The 21290-nt window shown below is 37.1% G+C and overlaps 3 protein-coding genes across 5 annotated transcripts in view; 1 reads left to right on the forward strand and 2 right to left on the reverse strand.

Annotated features, from left to right (window-relative positions):
- Positions 1-365: 365 nt before the first annotated feature.
- LOC133524743 (UPF0587 protein GA18326) lies at positions 366-2322 on the reverse strand. Its single transcript, XM_061860896.1, has 3 exons — positions 1990-2322; positions 1252-1371; positions 366-569 (listed from the first exon to the last, which is right to left on the reverse strand). Exons 1-3 carry the CDS (start codon positions 2237-2239, stop codon positions 454-456), a joined length of 486 nt encoding a protein of 161 aa, XP_061716880.1. The 5' UTR covers positions 2240-2322; the 3' UTR covers positions 366-453.
- A 1237-nt stretch (positions 2323-3559) lies between these two features.
- LOC133524736 (ataxin-10) lies at positions 3560-19881 on the reverse strand. Of its 3 annotated transcripts, none has more exons than XM_061860882.1 (10): positions 19807-19881; positions 17812-17938; positions 15510-16375; positions 14941-15072; positions 12864-13016; positions 10673-11318; positions 8559-8703; positions 7174-7237; positions 6559-6620; positions 3560-3743 (listed from the first exon to the last, which is right to left on the reverse strand). In XM_061860882.1, exons 1-10 carry the CDS (start codon positions 19847-19849, stop codon positions 3621-3623), a joined length of 2361 nt encoding a protein of 786 aa, XP_061716866.1. In that variant the 5' UTR covers positions 19850-19881; the 3' UTR covers positions 3560-3620. The 3 variants fall into 3 exon arrangements, with proteins under 3 accessions (XP_061716866.1, XP_061716868.1, XP_061716867.1); XM_061860884.1 differs by lacking the exon at positions 19807-19881 and adding an exon at positions 18259-18280; XM_061860883.1 differs by lacking the exon at positions 19807-19881 and having other exon boundaries at positions 17812-18155.
- LOC133525317 (E3 ubiquitin-protein ligase SH3RF1) overlaps positions 18272-21290 on the forward strand; it is a 75808-nt gene continuing 72789 nt past the window's right edge. The window contains exon 1 of the mRNA XM_061861605.1: positions 18272-18809. The gene's annotated coding sequence lies outside the window, so the exon portion shown is untranslated. The remainder of the gene's footprint in view (positions 18810-21290) is intronic.

Below are 21290 nucleotides of genomic sequence, written 5' to 3' on the forward strand. Positions count from 1 at the left end.
GAGCCATCCAAGGGCGCACCAGGGGCCCGTTGTGTGTGTTGCTATTGTAACCCATATGAATTGACAGTTCGTGGACTAATAATGTTAGTTTAATACCATTCGAGAAATAGGCCCCAGGGAGTGGATCAGCTACACTCTAATAATGCTAATTAAAAATTGCCTACTCCAGAGCAGTCTGTGGCTGAAATCGGCGGAATTATCGGCAGGTTTCCACATTTGACATTTTTCCATGGGTTTCCATGATTTGACAGTTTGTGAACTAATAATATTAGTCTAATACCGTTCGGGAAATGGGCCCCTGGAGAGCATCATCATCAGGGATGTTGAGTGTATTTAGGTATGACTGTTGCATATTTGAACCATACTTAATTTAGTGAGCATGGTTTATTTATAACATAAATATATAGTTACAGTGTAAATTCATTGTTTATAACAAGATAAAATTAAAAGCACTTATTTGACTTTGACGAACTGCCACTCCAGCTCGTACACTCCGACAGAGGTCTGGTTCTTCTCATCATAGTCCACCCACTCCTTCTCCGTGAGATCTACATCTTCAAACTTTTTACCTGAAATTAGAAGTTTTATTTAAATAAGTGGGAAGGCATTTGAATAGAATAGAAAAATATTTATTTGGCATAAAAACAACAAAGTAAATGATGTTATGTCCCTGTCTGTTAGACGCGGCACTGGTTTTAGGGGCACCTAAAATCAAAAACTAAAACAGAAGAGAATAGCAACAGAACAAGTGATAAATTGTTTCAACACTTCGTTGCAGGATATTGGAAGCTGCCATGAAAAGAGGACGATATCGGCCATTAAAACTGGCTAAATTAAAAAAATATAGCTATGACCTCCTTAGATAAATTAACTTAATATTTTGTACAATACATAGTATTTTTCTTAGTCTGTTAATTTCAAGGGTGCATTCCTGAACTTAAATTAAGTAATATTCTCTAAAAACTGCTATTCTAATTCTAACTCTATGTAAAACTCCTTTTTGGTGATAATCAGTGATTTATCTTTATCTAATAAGACACAAGCATATACTCGTACAGCCTTAGGGCCTGTTTACATATTTATTAGTGTTTAATATGAGTTTATGCATTGGCTACTAAACGCAAGTACTATCTCGGACGATCAATATTAGAAATGTCATTGATATGTCATAGTTTTCAATTGTTTGGTGGATTTATATATTATGTCCATGTTACAACAATGCTCAACACAAAAAGCCAGATAAATACATACCATTTTCTTCAGCCTCTGCAATCCATCCAGACTTAGGCTCAAAGTCAACAGGTTCCACTCCTCTGCAGTCAAATATTACCAGCGTCTTGAATTTACCAGCATCCTCATTTGTAAATGCACCTAAAATCAAGAAAAGTAACAAATCCTGCTAAGTAATAAATCACGTAGCAACCAGAAAATAAAATCCTTTAAAACTACAAAGGGAACGGGAAGACTATGATTATAAGGGAAAAGACTAAAGTTATCGACGTACTATCACATTGCAAGAAACTAAAATGGAAATGGGCTGGTCACGTAGCATGAATGAACAACAAAAAAATTGACAAAAAGAGTCACTACATGAGCGGGACCTCCCGGTAAAAGAAAGTCAGGCCGCCCACTCGAAAGATGGACCGAAGAATTAAAAAAGTTTGCCAGCGACGATTGGGTAACAATAGCCCAAGACAGGGGAATGTGGAGTAAAATGGAGGAGGCCTTTACTCGTCAAGAGGTCCTGGTCCTGGCTTAAATAAATAAATAAATAAAATAAAACTACAAATTATCAAGTTTGAATAATGTGTAGTCATTTCTGCTTTTAATAGTTTTAAATATACTTATATGTGAACTGCAACCAAGCGAGAATTAGTAGCTATGTATAAAATTGTTAACGCTATAAATCAGTATGTAAAATTTCCGCTAAATAATAATTCCAAAACAATAACAGTATAATTAAGGTTATGTTTACAAAACTAGTCTCACCGTTGCTGCCTTCGATGACGTCCATGCTGTTTTCCCTGGAGCACAGTTTACACTTTATCAGGAGGTTTGTTTCGGACCGGTTGTGCTTCTGAGGCACTTTGTCGGCTTCCGTGAGATCGTGGAACTTTTCGGACACTTCGCCGCAGCTACTGCACTTCAGTTTTAAGAACCATTGGTAGTTTGGATGGTTGGTATAAAGCTTCTCGATACATTCTAAGTTGGCTCTGATTTGGAGAGCGATTTTAACCATTTTCAAAAGGTTTTAGTTGGAAGTAAACACCTATTATTAAAACACCGTCTCAGGCGATCGACACTGAGATAAACGTCAATCAACCGTCTAACGTCACAATTGTCAAATAAAACTGTTTGAGGCACGTTTAAAACCGCTTTTAAATAAGAGGGGCCTCCAGATACCTGTACCAGATACTGGCTGCCTAAATCGAAGCCCATGGACTTGCCATGGACACCGACCGTGGTTTCAGAATGCTTAGGTCATCAAAATGTCTTAATCTGGCCCTGGAAGTGTTAAAATTGAAAAAGCGTATCATACTGTTCACTGTTCATACTTTGGCCCAAGGTGGCTCAAGGTGGAGACTTGGAGAGTAAAAAAGCCACTAGCCAGGCTTTTTTTAAATACATTTTTTTTTTAAGTTTTGTTCAATGCCCATCTCAAACAAAAGATCAAAGAAAACTGCAGGGAAATTTTCAATAAAAAACATATTGAAGTTATCCATTTATTTCGGATTTGAATAATATTTCTCATGTTGCATAAATATAGTTCACATATTTATTAATGTTGTAAACACATTGAGCACATCCAATTGAAGGAATTAGTGAAACAAACGGAGTGTTTGGTGAGCAGTGTCTTACGGCTCCGTACATTACACCTTATACCAAAAAGAATTTGAAATTTTCAAAGTTTATTTCACAATCCACCTCTATTTCAAATTTTCTTTTATTATACTGTAACTCCAGTTACCAAAAGTTGACGTTCGACGGTGACCACAAAATCAATCAATTTCAGCTAGGATTTTGTTTATCTAATCCCTTCAATAACATTTTCTGCCCTCCGGGCGGAAAGCGTCAAACTCCCTTTGCTCCCGCTGCGCTAAACGAAGTTGCCGCTTTCCGGCTCCGTCGAGCAGAAAAATAGTATGCGCATCACGGGAGGAAACGTAGGACATTTCATCCCGTGTGTTTGCCAATTTTACACGCGGCACGCAATTTCCTACTTTTCCTCCCTTGGGACACAAATAACTATTTCACCTTCTTGCCAGTAAAATAACTGTAAGTATAGCAATTTTATATTATAGGCGTACGTTGTGGCCACATCTATAGGGAGCGTGGATCAACTGTAGGGGGCAGCACAGGAGACGTTAGCTTTTGGCGCGAGATGTAAATGTGAAGTTTATACAAGAAAACGTCTAAGGACGGTAGATGGCAGCACTCGCTTGGCGTGAAAGATCAATGTACATGTTTGTTTCCGATTCACGCCACAAGATGGCAGACCCAACGCGCACCCTATTGGCATTCTTTGCGTGTCAAATATCCAACTGAGAGAGTGAGAGTCGCGGTTTTTTTTATCTAATAACCTCGCTGATCTCGATCCTTGTTATACTGGCCACATAGGCTTATCTAGGGTACGGTGCTAGCTTGATGGTGTTCCCTTGCCCGTCTGTGTTGAGCGTCAGGCCCATGTCTTTAAGGATCTCGTTGTCGACAGGCCCTTGAAGCGTCATCTTCGCTATCACCTCCTGTAATTATATTTCCAAATGTCAGTAAACACTTACAGAGTGCTGCAATGCAGAAGACAAGCAGACAACGCTGTTATGGATGTGGAACTTTAGCCCTTTATACAATATGAATTTTTGAAGCGATATAGTCACGATTTAGTTTCGAAGCAGTAGCGAAACAGGCCGCGTAGCCAACGTACATATCGTTCACGCTCCGTGGCGAACGAAACGCAACTGTCACAGTCGCACTAATAAAGAAGAGTGATAGAGAGAGATAGCTACGATACGCTACGGAGCGTGAACGATGAGAGGCTGACATGCGCATAATAACTGATTTAGACTTGTAGGTCGTCTACGAATAACTGCAAAATATAAAACCAGAATAGTTTTTTTTTATTATAACATAACCAACTCTTCGCAACTTTAACCCTTTTCCAGGCCGCACCAATCTACAAGGTTTTCCCAAAAAATCCAAATGTATTCCAATTAATCCAGCTTTGATGATTCATTTGAAGACAAGTAACATTTGCTAAAGGCTAAGATATCTAAGAATATAAAAAAACGCCTAATTAAGATATACATCTGGAGCATCGCTTTGTATGGGTGTGAGACGTGGACAATGAGGCAGAAGGATAGGAAACGCTTGGAGGCTTTTGAGATGTGGTTGTGGAGAAGAATGGAGAGAATAAGTTGGACTGAGAAAAAAACAAACGAGGAAGTGCTGCGAATTGTTGGAGAGAGGAGAAACCTACTGAGGACCATAGAGAATAGACGAGGAAAAATGATAGGTCACTTGATAAGACACGACACTTTCTTTAAAACTATTTTGTAAGGCAAGATCGAAGGTAGAAGAGGAAGAGGAAAACCACGAGCACGCTACACGCAGCAACTAAAAGGAAAAGTAAATGTCGTGTCTTACACGGACCTAAAGAACTTGGCCGAGGACCGCGAAAACTGGCGTCTACTCCACCGACAAGAGCCATGCTCTTAAATGATGAACATTTCCTGAAAGTGTAATCTAATTTGAAGCTTAAATCGGAATGTTAAAGTTGAAATTCTAACGGCGCGTATGTGGTCGATAAATCGTACTATGCCAGGAAAAGGGTTAACCCGTTCACTGTCCCCATACAAAATTATATGACAAAATCACGTCCAAGTGTGCTGACTTTTCAGTTGTGAACCCATAGTGGAAGTACGGACCCCTGAAAAAAGCACAGGGAACGTGTTAAGAGTCCCCGGCAAGCTCGGCTGAACACCTTCCCATACAAACGGAGTTTCGTTCTCATTTCAAACTACCTGTTGGATTGAAATGGAACTTCGCACATACAATGACATGAGGTATATCTATGCCTGTAATTAGATTATACACCGTGGGCCAATTAAACCCGACAGATTTCAAAGGTGTATTCTTGACCGCATTTAGAGACTAAAATGTCATACAATGTTTTCTGTTATAACCAGAGATCGGACAAATTTGCGTCATTGCTCGCAATAATGTGGACATGACTCCAAAATTAATCAAATATGTAATCATTTAATTAATTTCTTACTTGACTTAAATTTTAATTCCTAGTCAATAAATACAAAAGTTTGTTAAAATATAGATTTAATAAAGAAAATAATCAGTATTTTTTCCAAATTTTTTGCAGTCAGTCTATTTCTTTTTACATCAAAAATATACTTAAGTGCTGAAAAACTCCGCTCGCACTCCACTGATGTTAATGGGGCAAACTTAAGTAGTTTTATAGGAATATTATTATTCCAGTATAATTCAGAGTTTATTTTCTGTTCTAAGTTGTGGGCGATAACCTCAAAATCGGGATAAACTAAACAAAGAACAGAAAATAAACTCTGAATTATACTGGAATAATAATATTCTTATAAAACTACTTAAGTTTGCCCCATTAACATCAGTGGAGTGCGAGCGGAGTTTTTCAGCACTTAAGTATATTTTTGATGTAAAAAGAAATAGACTGACTGCAGTAAATTTGGAAAAAATACTGATTATTTTCTTTAATAAATCTATACTATAACAAACTTTTGTATTTATTGACTAGGAATAAAAATTTAAGTCAAGTAAGAAATTAATTAAATGATTACATATTTGATTAATTTTGGAGTCATGTCCACATTATTGCGAGCAATGACGCAAATTTGTCCGATCTCTGGTTATAACTTAGTCAAAAACGCCTTTTTAGCTGTGACGCTGCCACTATGTGACTTGGTTTAGACATACCTACTGACAGATATTAAAGTTTTATAGTAAACTCGCAATTTTCGTCTGTAAATAAAAAAAACTTTACTTATTCGTTGTAATGTTTTTTTTTTTCACCAAGGTGTAAAAATAAATAACGTGTCGTGTGCAGAAAACGCAAAAGGAAATTTTTTTTCGGCAAAAAGAAAATTTTGCTCCTTATGACCTCAGGAATGCGTGGTTAAAATCTGTCGGGTTTAATTGGCCCACGGTGTATAGCTCCAGCTTATATACAATAAAAAACTTTGAACAAACGAAAGAGAGAAAAAACAAGTTTTGTATGAAAAAATTTAAATTCGTACATTAACTAATTACAGGACTAGATATACCTTATCCTATTGTTAGTACACAGTTTCAGAGCAATCTAGCTAGTCGTTTTGAAATGAGAGCTCAACTACGTTTGTTGGAGAACCGAGCTTGCTGCGGACTCTCAAATGGGGCACAAAATTAAACAGAAAACTGAGGGTCTACCGTGAACCACGTTCGACGTGTTGCCTCTCTGTTGCACTTGTAAATTCGTACGTAAGCGTGACAGGGAGGCAACACGTCGAACGTGGTTCGCGGTAGGCACTCTGAATTTACCTGGTTTTCGGGACAGTTTTCACAAAGGTTGCGCACGGCGAAGATTACCCATTGCATTATTACTGTACTCGAGTTAGGGATTTTTATGGTCTTAGCTTAGGATGGTATTTAGGGTAACCAAATCTGATTTCAGGTTTCACGGGAACTGCATTGAAAATACGTGATTCGGGGTTAAATTACGGGACAGGGCGTTTTTCATTAAAAAAAAAAAATTGTTACTAAAATTTGGCATAATCAATTAAATAACCTATACAATTGCTACATTTCTTAATGTAAGACTTTAAAAAACAATATTACTTTAGAAAATAATATTATTCGAATAGGTTTTTTTTATCAATAAATGCCATTGAATCATAAAATTGGTTTCGCCAAATGACAGTATTTTAAGCTACTTTCTAGTTAAACAGTTAAACCTTTTTGACGCCAATGACGGATATATCCGCACCGTAAGTCCAACGCCGAAGGTGGATTAATGCGTCATATATCACAGAGCAACAAAGACCTACGTGCATATGCATAAAGTTCAATTTCAGTTTTGACACTTCAGTGACGTGTGTGTGTGTTTGACACGGCGTCGAAAAGGTTTTTAGGTACACAACACATTATAAAGGATACATGGATTCCGAGCGTCGATGTTACAGCAATCCAGCAGCACGGAGATCACTTCCAATTCCCGCATCTGAAAGAAATTGTAAATTTAGATATACACGGTGTAACACGAGGAACACGAAAGATTTTAACCACGCACTTCTGAGGCTATAATAATGATTTTTTTTTATATGAGTTTAAGTAAATTTTGCAAAAAAAATAAAATGTTTTTTTTTTTTTCAAATTTTTGAATGTATTTGTACATAAAAAGATAATGATATAGTAAAACTGTTACTGAAAATGATTTATTACGATTTTTTTTTGTAAAACCTAGGAATTATTAATACGGATATTTAGACTACGCCCCATAATGGCATCATCGCCATCAAAAAGGCGTTTCAATAAGTGGATTTTTTAAAACTGGTATTAACTCTGAACTAGGCGCAAACCAGAAAAGTTTATATGATATTTTAGTCCCTAAATGTGATTAGGAATACACTGTTAAAATCTTTCGGTTTCCTCATGTTACACCGTGTATAGACAGGGTTAGGAGCAGGGACTGACTCATGGGTGGTTTCTATATATTTCAATATTATAAATAAATAAATAAATATTATAGGACATTATTACACAAATTGACTAAGTCCCACAGTAAGCTCAATAAGGCTTGTGTTGATGGTACTTAGACAACGATATATATAATATATAAATATTTATAAATACTTAAATACATAGACAACACCCATGACTCAGGAACAAATATCCATGCTCATCACACGAATAAATGCCCTTACCAGGATTTGAACCCGGGACCATCAGCTTCGTAGGCAGGGTCACTACCCACTAGGCCAACCGAACCGATTATACTGGTGGATTTCTTATTCTTCCATACATTTAGGATAGACTAATGTAATGTGACGTCACATTACAATATTATTTTGTTAGAGGCGTTTCAATCGTCGAGTGCGAGCGTCAGACTTTAACTCTCATTACTGACCTTTGTGTTGCTTAAATGCCATGAGTCCCATATAGACATTTGATCCTCAGGAAAATCAAGATCGATTGACATTCATTACAAAAATCTGTCAAGTAGCCAATTATCTTGACGACCGGTTTGACCTAGTGGGTAGTGACCCTGCCTACGAAGCTGATGGTCCCGGGTTCAAATCCTGGTAAGGGCATTTATTCGTGTGATGAGCATGGATATTTGTTCCCGAGTCATGGGTGTTTTCTATGTATTTAAGTATTTATAAATATTTATATATTATATATATCGTTGTCTAAGTACCCTCAACACAAGCCTTATTGAGCTTACTGTGGGACTTAGTCAATTTGTGTAATAATGTCCAATAATATTTAAAAAAAATTAAATAATAAATAATATCTAGTACTTGATTACCGACAAAACGTACCTGTTTCTTGTTAGCCTGGTTCTTCCAGCAGAGGTTAGCGAGCGTCCGCACCAACGCGGCCTTGAAACCGAACGCGACGTGCCGCTCCACTGTCTCTACGCTTGTATAGAGGGTCTTGCTAGTTGTCATGTCGACTGCTCCCAACCTACGAATTGGAAATATACCTTAAACCACAACGCCAAAGATATAAAAAATAAATAAAAATAAAAAGTCATTTATTGTCGCAAAAAATAAATAAATAGTACATACAGCAAGCAGCAGCAAACATTATTGACTAATCGTTTTGACTGAGCAACTTGATTCGACTAAACAATCAACCACTCTATAAGCATTAATTACAGGACAGTAGCAATAAGTATACAGCTTTTAAGAACTATGATAATATACCATATAGAACTATTGTTTACATTCAAACTCTTAAGTGCGACAATGGGCTCGGGACTCAGCTTTTGCCGCGAGTCTGGTGACTGCACAGCGCTGTTTTTCAGCCCGTACCTATCTCTTTGCTTATATAAAAACTAAAATTACTTGCTAGCTTTAGGGAGAATACATGCCTTTATAGCCTGCGTTCACATTAAAGTAGGTGCTCATTTAAATTAAAATTAAAGTTTTTTATAGGTATAAATTACTTGTTCACATATCTTTGTCTAGCAATGGGGCCCTTGGCGTTTTAATTTTAATTTTAGTTTAGCAATTTATCCATTTATCATCGTTCACGTTTTTGTTCTTTTAAAAGCTCTTTTCTCTTTTGTTCTTTTCAAATAAGTTTTGAATGTTGGTAATGACATATTAGTACGGAGAGGGGGAGGTAAATCATTCCATATTTTCGAGGCTCGATAGCGAAAACTTCCGTGAAAGCCCAACTGACGCGCGCGTGTGCAGCCCAACATCAACTTTCGTGCATTCCGACAAGGTTCACGTGGCGTTCAAAAGGTTAAATAAATGGCTTAGACCGCGGATCGGGAGCATATATCGTCAGTAATCGCCTCCCGGCTGATACTTTGACAGACGATAGTTTAGATGCTATCATTCTTTATTTAATCAAAATCAAGTTGTGGATATAAATTTTTAATTATTCATAAAATACGCAGGCTCCAAAAATCGGCATCAGGCGTCGTCATTGCACATAAACAATAAAGCTATCCGCAACAGGCTTCGTCATTTTCAATACACAGTCATTTCATTTAAAAAGAACCACCCAGAATCGCATCCGATCCAAAAAATCCCATTACGCTAGCAGCGTTTCCACGCTGTATAGCCAATGAAATCCCCTGCACCAGATACAACCCGGAGCGTGGATCACAGATCACAGCCCCTATCCCTAAATCGGCGACCGAGTTCTTTTACAAAAGCCTTAGCCCCTGTTCCCCAGGGTCCCGCAGTCTCCACTGCAATTGGCACAAAATCATACATTGGTTGATGCTATCATGAATTAAAAAAATAGTCATCCGGTTGTACCGCGGTGGAAAGACCGTCTGTTAATAACATGATGTAAAAAAAACCCAGTCATTGCCTCCCGATTGATACTGTCTCAGATGATAGTTTAGAAGCCATTTTAAATAAAATAAACCGTCAGCCGGTTGTATCGCGGTGGAAAGATCGTCAGCTGGTCATATGAACATGTAAAAAATATCTTTATACGAATAACCTGTCAATGTGGTACGTTTTGCTTGAGAACGGCACATATTTCGCTAAAGAAAACGTACTTATAGGAGTAAGCTCTTTTCTTGAAGGATTTTTTTACTTATCATTACGGTTAAGGGACGATAACTCCCTGTTTGCACCCAATGTGTACTTGGTTTCTTCGGCCATCTGACCAGGACAGGGCCAGATAGTCTGGAAAAGCTCATAATCACTGGCCGCATGGCAAGGAAGCGTAGGGATGGACGTATGGCCAAGCGTTGGGCGGACAGAATAACGTCAGAGACAAAAACCAATTTACAGGCCCAAGAAAGAGAGGCTTGGGGAGCAGTGGTGAAGAGTGTCCACGGACCTCACGTCCCTCAGCCATGAGATGAGGATACGACAAGGAAGAACTCCTCCAACTCCGAAAACATTACAAAAAATAAATAAAAATATAACTTTCAAATTGTTAACATAATACTAGTATTTACCTGGTCTTCTGGCTTTCAGGAGAGTCAATCTTCACCGAAGGCACCTTATTAACCACTACATTATCCTCCGCTATCTTTACTTCCTTCACCGGTTCCTTCTTCTCCGCATTAGGATCCACTCTCTTCTCCGATATACCCAGAATTTTTTGCAACTGCTCGCTTAAGTCAAAGTCTGTTGACAAATTCTGACTTTTCTTGACCTCTTTTGGTGCATCCGGGGATTGCTTTTGTGATTCTGTCTCCAGAGGGTTATCGGCTAACGGTGGTGAGATTTCACTAGGTGATGCTTTGACTTCACTCTTTACTTCTTCTTTTGGTAAATGTATTTCTGTAGGTGGGTCATTCGGAGAGCTATCTTGAGACTCCGTTCTGCTGGTAGGCTGTAATTCTAGTCTAGGTTGCAACGCTGCTGGTATTACTTCTGCGATGGTATTCATGTTACCGTTTGGTGACATTGCATCTATGATTAGTGGAGGTTCAGTATCATCTCCGATGTCTATTTTATGTTCTAGACTTATCCTTCGCATTGGGAGAACTGTTATTCGGTCGTCCGGTTTTGGTACCGAGCTGCTCCTTTTGAAAGCTACTTTGGTTAAATCGTTGTCGATTTTTACATTGGCGTTTCCGTTTTTCGCGTCTGGATTGTCTGGAAATATTTTTCATTAATCTTGAAATAAAAATAAAGGTAAAGTATTTTACTTATTAAAGCAGTGGTGGCCGAGTGGATATGACGTCCGACTTTCAATCCGGAGGTCGCGGGTTCAAATCCTGGCTCGTACCAATGAGTTTTTCGGAACTTATGTACGAAATATCATTTGATATTTACCACTAGCTTTTCGGTGAAGGGAAACATCGTGAGGAAACCTGCAATACATCTGCCAAGAAATTCAAAGGTGTATGTGAAGTCCCCAATCCGCATCGGGCTAGCGTGGGGACTATAGCCCGAGCCCTCTCGCACATGAGAGGAGGCCTGTGCCCAGCATTGGGACGTATGTAGGCTGAATTATTAATTATTATTTTACTTATTTAAAAATAAAAATTATGCTAGTGGGAGATTTAATTGTAGTCCTCGCTCAGCCATTAATAAAAATCCATACAATATTACTGCAATGTTCTGCCGCCAGAGAGTAGCACTGCCATATATTCTAAATCATGGAGTAAGCTATACATAATATGCCGTAAACAGTTTTTTGAGAAGTTTTCACTATGCGGTTTGTTTACAGAGGCCTACCGCGAAACGGCAAAATCGAAATATCGTTATCTGCCTCTTTATCGTTCGAATAGCAAGAGGGATAGAGAGGCAGATAACGATACTACGATTTTCGTGTTTCGTGGTAGACCCTCAGTATGTGCTAGAGGCGCCCCCTATGCAGAGTTTTGCGTTATATCTCCTATTATCGACTGGAGAAATACGACCTATTATACATCTTCTTCTTCCTCGTGTTGTTCCGGGATTTTGCCACGGCTCATGGGAGCCTGGGGTCCGCTTTTACAACTAATCCCAAGATTTGGCGTAGGCACTAGTTTTTACGAAAGCGAATGCCATCTGACCTCCCAACCCAGAGCAAACGAGGCCTTGTCGGGATTAGTCCGGTTTCTTCACGATGTTTTCCTTCATCGAAAAACGACTGGTAAATATGATATTTCGTACATAAGTTCCGAAAACTCATTGATACGAGCCGGGGTTTGAACCCGCGACCTCCGGATTGTAAGTCGCACGCTCTTACCAGTAGGCCACCAGCGCGACCTATTATACATACTATACGTAAATAGTACTATTATTTTGGTACACGGCGGGAAGAAGTTGATGACTCGAGATAAACAATTGAAGAAATTTTGAAATAGCCGGGTCCACACAGAGCGAGCATACGCGCGAGGCAATTTCCTCACGCACAAACCGACCAGTGTAGACGTGCCTCGGTCGAGGCGGCGCGTGCGTTTTCCTCGCCCGAGCGCGCCGCCTCGGCCGAGGCACGTCTACACTGGCCGGTTTGTGCGTAAGGAAGTTGCCTCGCACGTACGTGCTCGCTCGCTCGCTCTGTGTGGACCTGCCTAATTAGAATACATAAGGTTCAAATCACTTTAATTTTATATCTCGACGCATTCTGTCCTGTAGAGGAAAATACCCGGATATTCCAAAGCACTTTTGCCCAAACCGAAACGGAGATGCTTCACTCAGTCAATCACATACCAACTTTAGGTGGTTCCGCGGGCTCGAAGCGGTCGAAGGTGGGTATTTCGTTGCACTCGAAGAACTGCTCGCTGCTCTCAGACTCGGTGCACTCTGACGTCGTCTCGTTGCAGGAGAGCATGTTGTCGGCTGAGTCGTTTTTAGTCAACGGAACTGAAACGAAGAAATACATTGAAATTATATATATATATATATATATTTTATACTACGGCGGTGGCAAACAAGCATACGGCCCACCTGATGGTGCAGTTTCCGTAGCCCATGCACGCCTGCAACTCCAGAGGAGTTCCATCCTTAAAACTCAAATAGTTCACGTGGCCGAGAACTTTGTTTGACATAATTATTGAAAGTCGTAATGTAATGATTGTCAGATTATCATTAGTCATATTCACATTCATATTCTTTATTTGTATTGATCATAAATTGGCATAGTCAAGTCTGAGACTTTTCGGAATTTTCGTAAAGTTATCTTTTTTGAAGGGAAAACTTCTTTAGCGGCGCTGTGCACTTTTGGTGTGTGATGTGTGATGGGAAAAAATGTTAAACTCGCGACAGGTCACGTGACCGACAGATTCGTCAGATTGATAATTCGTAAGACGGACACGTGACCTGATCGAAAAACTCCATGATGATGGTGTAAGAGTCATTGAAATTATGGATTGAAGTTGATTTTTCTGAGATATAAACTTTTTAATGTTAAATAATTGTAATAGTTCTGAAGTGTTACATTTTAAATGTAATATAAATTATTATTATTGTGTACGATAGCGCAATAAATGTATATTGTATTTTACCACGTAAATGATAGTACTTTTATACTGATCATTAAAGCAATTCGTGCAAAATTATTCCCTAACCATTCCAAAATATCAAAAATGCACAATGTTAATATTCAAGTTTTCACTTCTGCTGGTAAGCAATCTCCGTAGCCTATGTACGTCTGCAACTCCAGAGGAGTTACATGCGCGTTGCCGACCCTAAACCCGCCCCCCCTCATTGAGCTCTGGCAACCTTACTCACCGGCAGGAACACAACACTATGAGTAGGGTCTAGTGTTATTTGGCTGCGGTTTTCTGTAAGGTGGAGGTACTTCCCCAGTTGGGCTCTGCTCTAGACTCTATAACTGAAGATAGCGATAGATAGATAGCTATCTTCAGTTATAGTTTGTGCGGGAAGAGGTCGTGGAATGTATGGATTCCCTTAAATTCCACGACGCTTCTCTTTCCGCACTCACTCTACCCTGAACAAGATGCATGTAACTGCGTCGAAATATCGGGAGCTCAAAACAATACAAAAGGTAATAATCACGGGTAATATCCTATTCCATATAAGTCTAATATTAAACATTCGACGCTCTGATTAAAATTTTGATAAATTAAGCTACATAAATCAATCATCAACGTAATCCTTTCTTTGCATTACTCATAAATCTACCGTAAATATTGTAACTTTTCATTAGGAAACATTGTTTTGGGAATTTTTAACAATGCCTTTCATTAGGCATAAGATCTGCCATTTGTAATGACGACCGTTTGGCCTAGTGGGTAGTGACCCTGCCTACGAAGCTGATGGTCCCGGGTTCAAATCCTGGTAAGGGCATTTGTTCGTGTGATGAGCATGGATATTTGTTCCTGAGTCATGGGTGTTTTCTATGTATTTAAGTATTTATTAATATTTATATATTATATATATTGTTGTCTAAATACCCTCAACACAAGCCTTATTGAGCTTACTGTGGGACTTAGTCAATTTGTGTAATAATGTCCTATAATATTTATTTATTTACAGATCAAGTACAGTCACTTCTGAAAATATTGATACGATAAATGTGACAAAAATATGTATACACTACCTTAATATATGGGCAGTAAAGTCGTGTATACATATTTTTGGCACCTTTTTCGTATGGATATTTTCAGACGTGACTGTACAGTTATGGACTTTAATTGTTGAGCCATTTGGGGTTTACTTTACATTGGAGATGCCATAGCGTTAGTATTACAACCAAATTAGCTTGAACCGTGGGTCACCAATTAGTCTGTGAAAACGAAAGTTAATTTAAGTAAATAATAGTTACTTTCTGGTGGCGGAGTGTTGAAAGCGTTTTCATCGTTAATCAGCTGGCGGCCAGTAGCTTCATACAACTTGTTGATGGATGAGAAGAAATTGCTGCTCTCCTTGCCTAGCTTGTGGATGGCGCGCAGCAGGACTGGAATGAGATGTCATGGGAATTTGTACTGTATTTTTATTGCAGCAAGATTCAACATTTCAATTTCAGACTGTATTTGCTTGACTTAAATGTTCTACAAATGACGTTGACAGACACTCTTCATCCAATATAGTTTTCTTGTGGTGCAAGTATGTTAGAAAAATGTTAAAGAACATATTGTTTGGCAATTCTGTACTGTGTCTGATTATCTTAAATGTTTTATGTCTTATTAGTCTAATCACTTTACAATGTCTTTACAAACAAATGGAGAGTAAGAAGATGTATTTATGTTAAAAAGATTTACATCAAAATACTGATAATATACTTACAGGAAAAAATTAGTCAACTGGCCTCCACAGGCAAAATAGCCAGGGCTCTACATGACAAAAGCCACCCCTTCAAATAGGTATTTGAGTAATAAACAATACCAAACTTACATGCACAATTAATAAACAAAGAAGTGTCACTCTGCAAGCAATCCATATAAGTATCCATACTCGAAGCTGTTGCGATGATCTCAAGTAGAAACACTACTTCCTGCGGCTCTATTGTGTTCACATACTTGTCAACCGTCTTCAAAATACAGTCTGACTTAGTCTTAAACTCATGTGCCATAAACTTCACGAAATTAACGGATACATTAATATCCTGAGACTCCGTAGACATCAAAATGTTGTATGCTAGATTTAAAACTAGCATTCTGCATTCCGGATCTAATTTCGAGTATAACTTCTCTATATATGTGTTCTCAACACCAATTAAGTATTCTATAATTAAATGCGGGTATTCAGTGTTGCCGTTGCTATACATATAAGCTAGAGAATTGAGCAGCATAACATCATCTGGTAACACATTAGGTTGTCCCAATAAAATGTTGTAAACGATCATGGCTGCAGCAGAAGATATCTTGTCATTAGGAGTCACTAAGGAATTGAGGATTATTGTGTCAAATTTATTCCAAATCATGATTTGGTTAAATGGATTGTTGACAACTAAATTTCCAAGTGTTTGAATTAATACTGTCATACAGGATTCATATTTCTTCTGTAACTCTTCATTTAGGAAGTCAACACTTGGGTGTTGGTATTCCGTAGCTAAAATCAGCATGGAGTCTAAAATGGAGAGCTCCTTGGAGATGTATGTCTGCATTTTGGTGCCGGCGGCTCCACAGGAGCGGACGAGGCGCAAGCATTGTTCGGCTACAGCCAGGGTGCTGCGGTTGTAAGAGGCCTGCTCCACATCCAACCGCATGATATGGAGCACTTCAGCTATCAGACGGAGGGTGTACTCTGATGCTTTTTTACTGAAATGATATATGAAGTTCAGTTGAAATACAGGATTATTTAAACTTCATCTCAGCAAATAGGCCACAATGGCACTTTTACACATCGACATGGAATACGAGCAAAAACAAGCCACATCAACAATTATAAAATACAATTCATTGAAAATATAAATGCAAACTAAAGTATTAGTGTTCAAAGAAAAAGTAAGTAAAATATTATTATTACTTAGAGATGTATAAAGTCTCTAAATGTCAAATGACAAAAACAACTAAAATAATAATAATAAAAAACTCAAACAGATACAAAAAAAATATATATTTAGAGGTGTAAATATCTCTAAATGTCAGAACTAAATGATTAATATCAAATTATCCTTAGAGATGTATAGTCTCTAAGAGTCAAAATTCTGTATAATTAACATTCATTAGGGAGAATCAACTTTTTAGCGTCACTCGTTGCCATGGTTACGATTAGTTGTCCAGGGGACAAAAGTTCATTGAAATACTGATTTTATGGTACTTAAATGAATTAAACTTGCGTTTATGTGGTCGTTATAACCAATGTCCATAATGGGCCCCCTACTAAGCATGTTAATAGAATGGCATACAACGTCTCTTCAAACAAATTGTGCCACTGTTGTCCCTTGGACAACGGGACAGGATAACAAAACAAAAAAAGTTGATTCACCCATTAACATAAGTAACATAGGAGAACCGAATGAGGTGTCTCACTGTAATTATACTCAAAAATAAAGTTAGCTTAATTGCAGACCAGTCTCCACAAACAGCACCCGTTCATGAGTATGACGCGTATCTCAGCCATTGCCTCCCTCAACCTTCATTCGGGAAAGTGGTGACCCGATCACCAATGCCACCCTAAGCAAAGACTTTTAAGCGAGGGTATATTAATATTTAAATAACAATAACATCTAGCTGTGAGACACAAAATTTTGTGCTTGTATGTTATATATAAGACAGTATAGCTACACAAAATTACTAGCTTAAATTTACTTAGAGATGTAAAAGGTCTCTAAGTGTCTCTAAAATCTCTTATACACTTATCAGAGATTATAAATATATCAAATTGTTTTAATCAAAATTAATATAACCTCATAAGATCCATGCCAATTTTGTCAGTAGGTGTTTCCACCTTTTCTTTAGCTGACATAAATATTTCCACTTGATGGTTCAACAACAAACATTCAAATATGATATTACATATCACTTAGAAATCTAAAATTAATCTATTACTTCATGTATCACCAAAATGTGTTTCATACATAAAAACTTTATGATAAAGTAAGTCTGTGGTCTGTTGAATAAAGATAATAACCCAGAACAGTACAAATAACGAGACTGTTTACAATTACTTTAAAAAATCAGTTATTGAGTGATTCAGCAGTGCATATAGGAATAACAATACGTGTTTAAAGCGCAATATCATTTATGCTTACGGTCGCAATCGTCCGGTCTCCGCGTCTCGAGAAAGCTGCGCCTCGGCCCGCAACATCTCCTCCACGGCATCCCACTCCCCTGTCTCCAGTTGGAAGTTGATAAGCTTAGCATCTAAGAGAATCTCTTCTGCAAACCAAACACTTTTATCTCGCGACATTTTTGAACAATAAAATTTAAGCCATGCAAATACCAAGCGCTGGATAGTGGATTTTTCTCACGTCAAAGTGACATTCGTGAACGTGACAGCCCTGACAGATGTTCATGACGTTCCGTTTTATTTTTATAGCAATTGTAATCGAGGTATCACTATAATGAAAATTGTTTAAATAAACTTATAAATCTTGCTTATTCTCAACAAACTAAATATGAAATGTGTTCATATATAGTATTCTCTTTTATTTTCATAGTATCATAAAATTTGATTACAAAAATGTTGCCATACTAACTTGTCATTGTGCCGTGCCTATTTGCCTAAAGTTTTTCATTTCAACCTTGACTTTCAACGCGTAGTTTCAATTATTCACAGCAGAAATGCATATCAATATTTATAGTATCTGATGCTGTCATATATTTCTCTATTAAATTTTATAATTATTTAACTTTATTTTTTTTCATGGGTAAATACTTGGTACGCTGTGCTCCTGAAACGTGATATTCGCTTGCTCCCGCCTGCCCCCGCTTCGCCGCCTCGCTCGGTCGAACGAAAGGAACGAGTAGCGACAGGCGGCTAGAATGGCATTTGTGCGTTAAATTGTTAGTTTTTTTGTGTGAACAAGTGCATATTTCTCACAGTAACGTCTTTACGCTATGACCTTTCTTGTAATTATGTGATTATCGGTTACATAGTTCTACGTTATGTGTCGTTTAAAAACGTTTGTGTATCGTGAAACGTAAAGTGACTGGATCCGGGGTGGCGATGGCCCTTGGATTTTGTATCGTTGTATGCTGCAATAATGGACCGAATTCCCACTAACGTTGTGTGAATTTAAATTATTCGGTGAGTCATCGTCATTTTGAGTCCTAACGTCTACGAAAACGAATAAAAATATGGGTATGGATATATAGGCAGAGTTAAAAATATCTAATAAAGTTTTGGTATTACGAATCACGATGTTTAAATGGTATCACGTTGTCGCTCTATTTATACTAGATTAATTGTCCCCTCTGTTGATCGTCTTCCGTGCCTCAAATATCCAGGAATGTAAACAATCAACTATGTTAAGTGATGCGTTTGTGTTCATCCCATTACAAGCTTTAGAGGAACACAGTTACAATTTTGTTTAACTGGCGGATTTAAAACTTTTAAACAACATTTAAATATTATTAATATATTACAGCATCACATTTAAAGGTGTCCTTTCATCATAATTTTATTTTATTGCATTGCTTATCATTGTATAGATAATATGATAAAGTTGCATTTACCTTTCTTCTTTATCATATAATATTCTGCTTATGAAATATTTAAATTTCATTTTCTTCAAGCATGTTTCTATGCCTAAGACTTTCATTGTTAGAATGCTGGGAAAAGGTTGATATTATCAAGACAATTTACAATTTAATTAAATTAATTGATGAAATCTCTCTAAAAATTAAGAATGCTATCTGAAAGGCATATTGTTGTTTTGGAAAATGATTAACCTGTATGAATTATCTAATGGTATCTTAGTTAAAAGTTATTTTTATTCATTTATTAGATAATTCTAGTAGTTTTTGGTTCAAAACTAGAATACTACTATAGGTGCCTTTTATGTGAAGTCACAAATGTCACAATATACATAAATATATCTTCTTGATAATTGTTACAGTTAACTATATTATATTTTAAAGATACTTTTCATATTTCAATTCTTTTTCATATATATTTTCATGAAGACTACACCTGAATCACAAAATATGAACATTACTGTAAATACATTGTTCAACTGTTTTATTTACTAAATTAAAGTTTTGTACTTAAGCCAGTAAAAAGAATAGCTTAAAATATTACTTACGGAATAAATATACATACACTTGAGACCAAAATAAAGTATACATTATTTAACAAACAAAGTAAGTTGCAATTTTGGTAATCAGGTAATCATGAACAATGCCTGATTGGGAGTCCAGAAGTCTGACTGTGATTTCCCTATTTATATCATGTTTAGTGTTCAGAATGCCATCATGATATTCATGATACATTCTGAGAATTGTTATTTTATCCTATTTCACTAGACAAATATTTAGCTTCACAAGAATTGTTTGTGTTGTTATCTTTACTACAAAATGATATAAAAGGAGCTGCAACTATTAATTTTTCAGTTGTATTGTGAATCTCGATAGAAGCAGTAGTTTTTTTATTCAAAACTTTATTTTACTTATAAAATGCAGTGTGTAAGTTACTACAGAAAATACAATTTTCATTTAAGGAGATTTTCATATATACACAACAATCATGATGTACATGTATGTATCACTTAATTCATTACTTTTATTCAGTTAATATTCAAAAGACATAATACTATTTTTTAGGAAATTTTCTCTCCTTAAAAAAGGACTATGCAGGAGCTAGTTTGAGAATTCAAACTTTTCTTTAATATATATAGTTTTTTAGGGTTCCAAAGGGTCAAACGGGACCCTATTACTGAGACCTTGCTGTCTGTCCGTCCGTCTGTCACCAGGCTGTATCTCATGAACCGTGATAGCTAATACAGTTGAAATTTTCACAGATGATGTATTTCTGTTGCCGCTATAATAACAAATACTAAAAACAGAATGAAATAAATATTTAAGGGGGGCTCCCATACAACAAACATAATTTTATTGCTGTTTTTATAAATAATGTGCGCGAGTCCAACTCGCACTTGCCCGGTTTTTTTTTTTCTTTTCCTTAGTCCTTTATAGAACCTAGTGTGATCTTTTACCTAATACCTGAGGATTGATTGTAGTCTCTGAGTCATGGATGATTTTTAAGTATATGTATAAGTATGTATTTATCTATATTACGTATGTATATTGTTGCCTTGTACCCATAGTACATGCTTTGCTTAGTTTGGGGCTAGGTCGATCTGTGTAAGATAGACCCCAAATATTTCTTTATTTCTATTTATTTATAACTAGAAAGTAGCTTACAATACTGGCTCTAGGAGCTACTAGATCTAGAAACAATTTGTTGTTTGTTACTGTGGGACTTTGTCAATTCGTGTAATAATGTCCTATAATATAAATCGTTATGTTAAAGTAGCACTGCCCACAATCTCTCTGCTTTGCCTAAAGGTTGACTGGTAGAGAATGCCTCATGGCATTAAGTCCGCCTTTTGTACTATAAGGTTTTCTTTTGTGCAATAAATATTAAATAAATAATAATATAACATAACTCAGCAAATCCTCATAACATGTCTCAATTTCAAGAGAACTTAACTGACACTACTTGTCTTGTTTTAGTATCAATATTGATTGATAATTCATGCATTTAATCTAAGGGTTAAGTATGTCTTTT

The sequence above is a fragment of the Cydia pomonella genome, chromosome 14 (assembly GCF_033807575.1).
Source record: "Cydia pomonella isolate Wapato2018A chromosome 14, ilCydPomo1, whole genome shotgun sequence".
Lineage (NCBI taxonomy): Eukaryota > Metazoa > Arthropoda > Insecta > Lepidoptera > Tortricidae > Cydia > Cydia pomonella.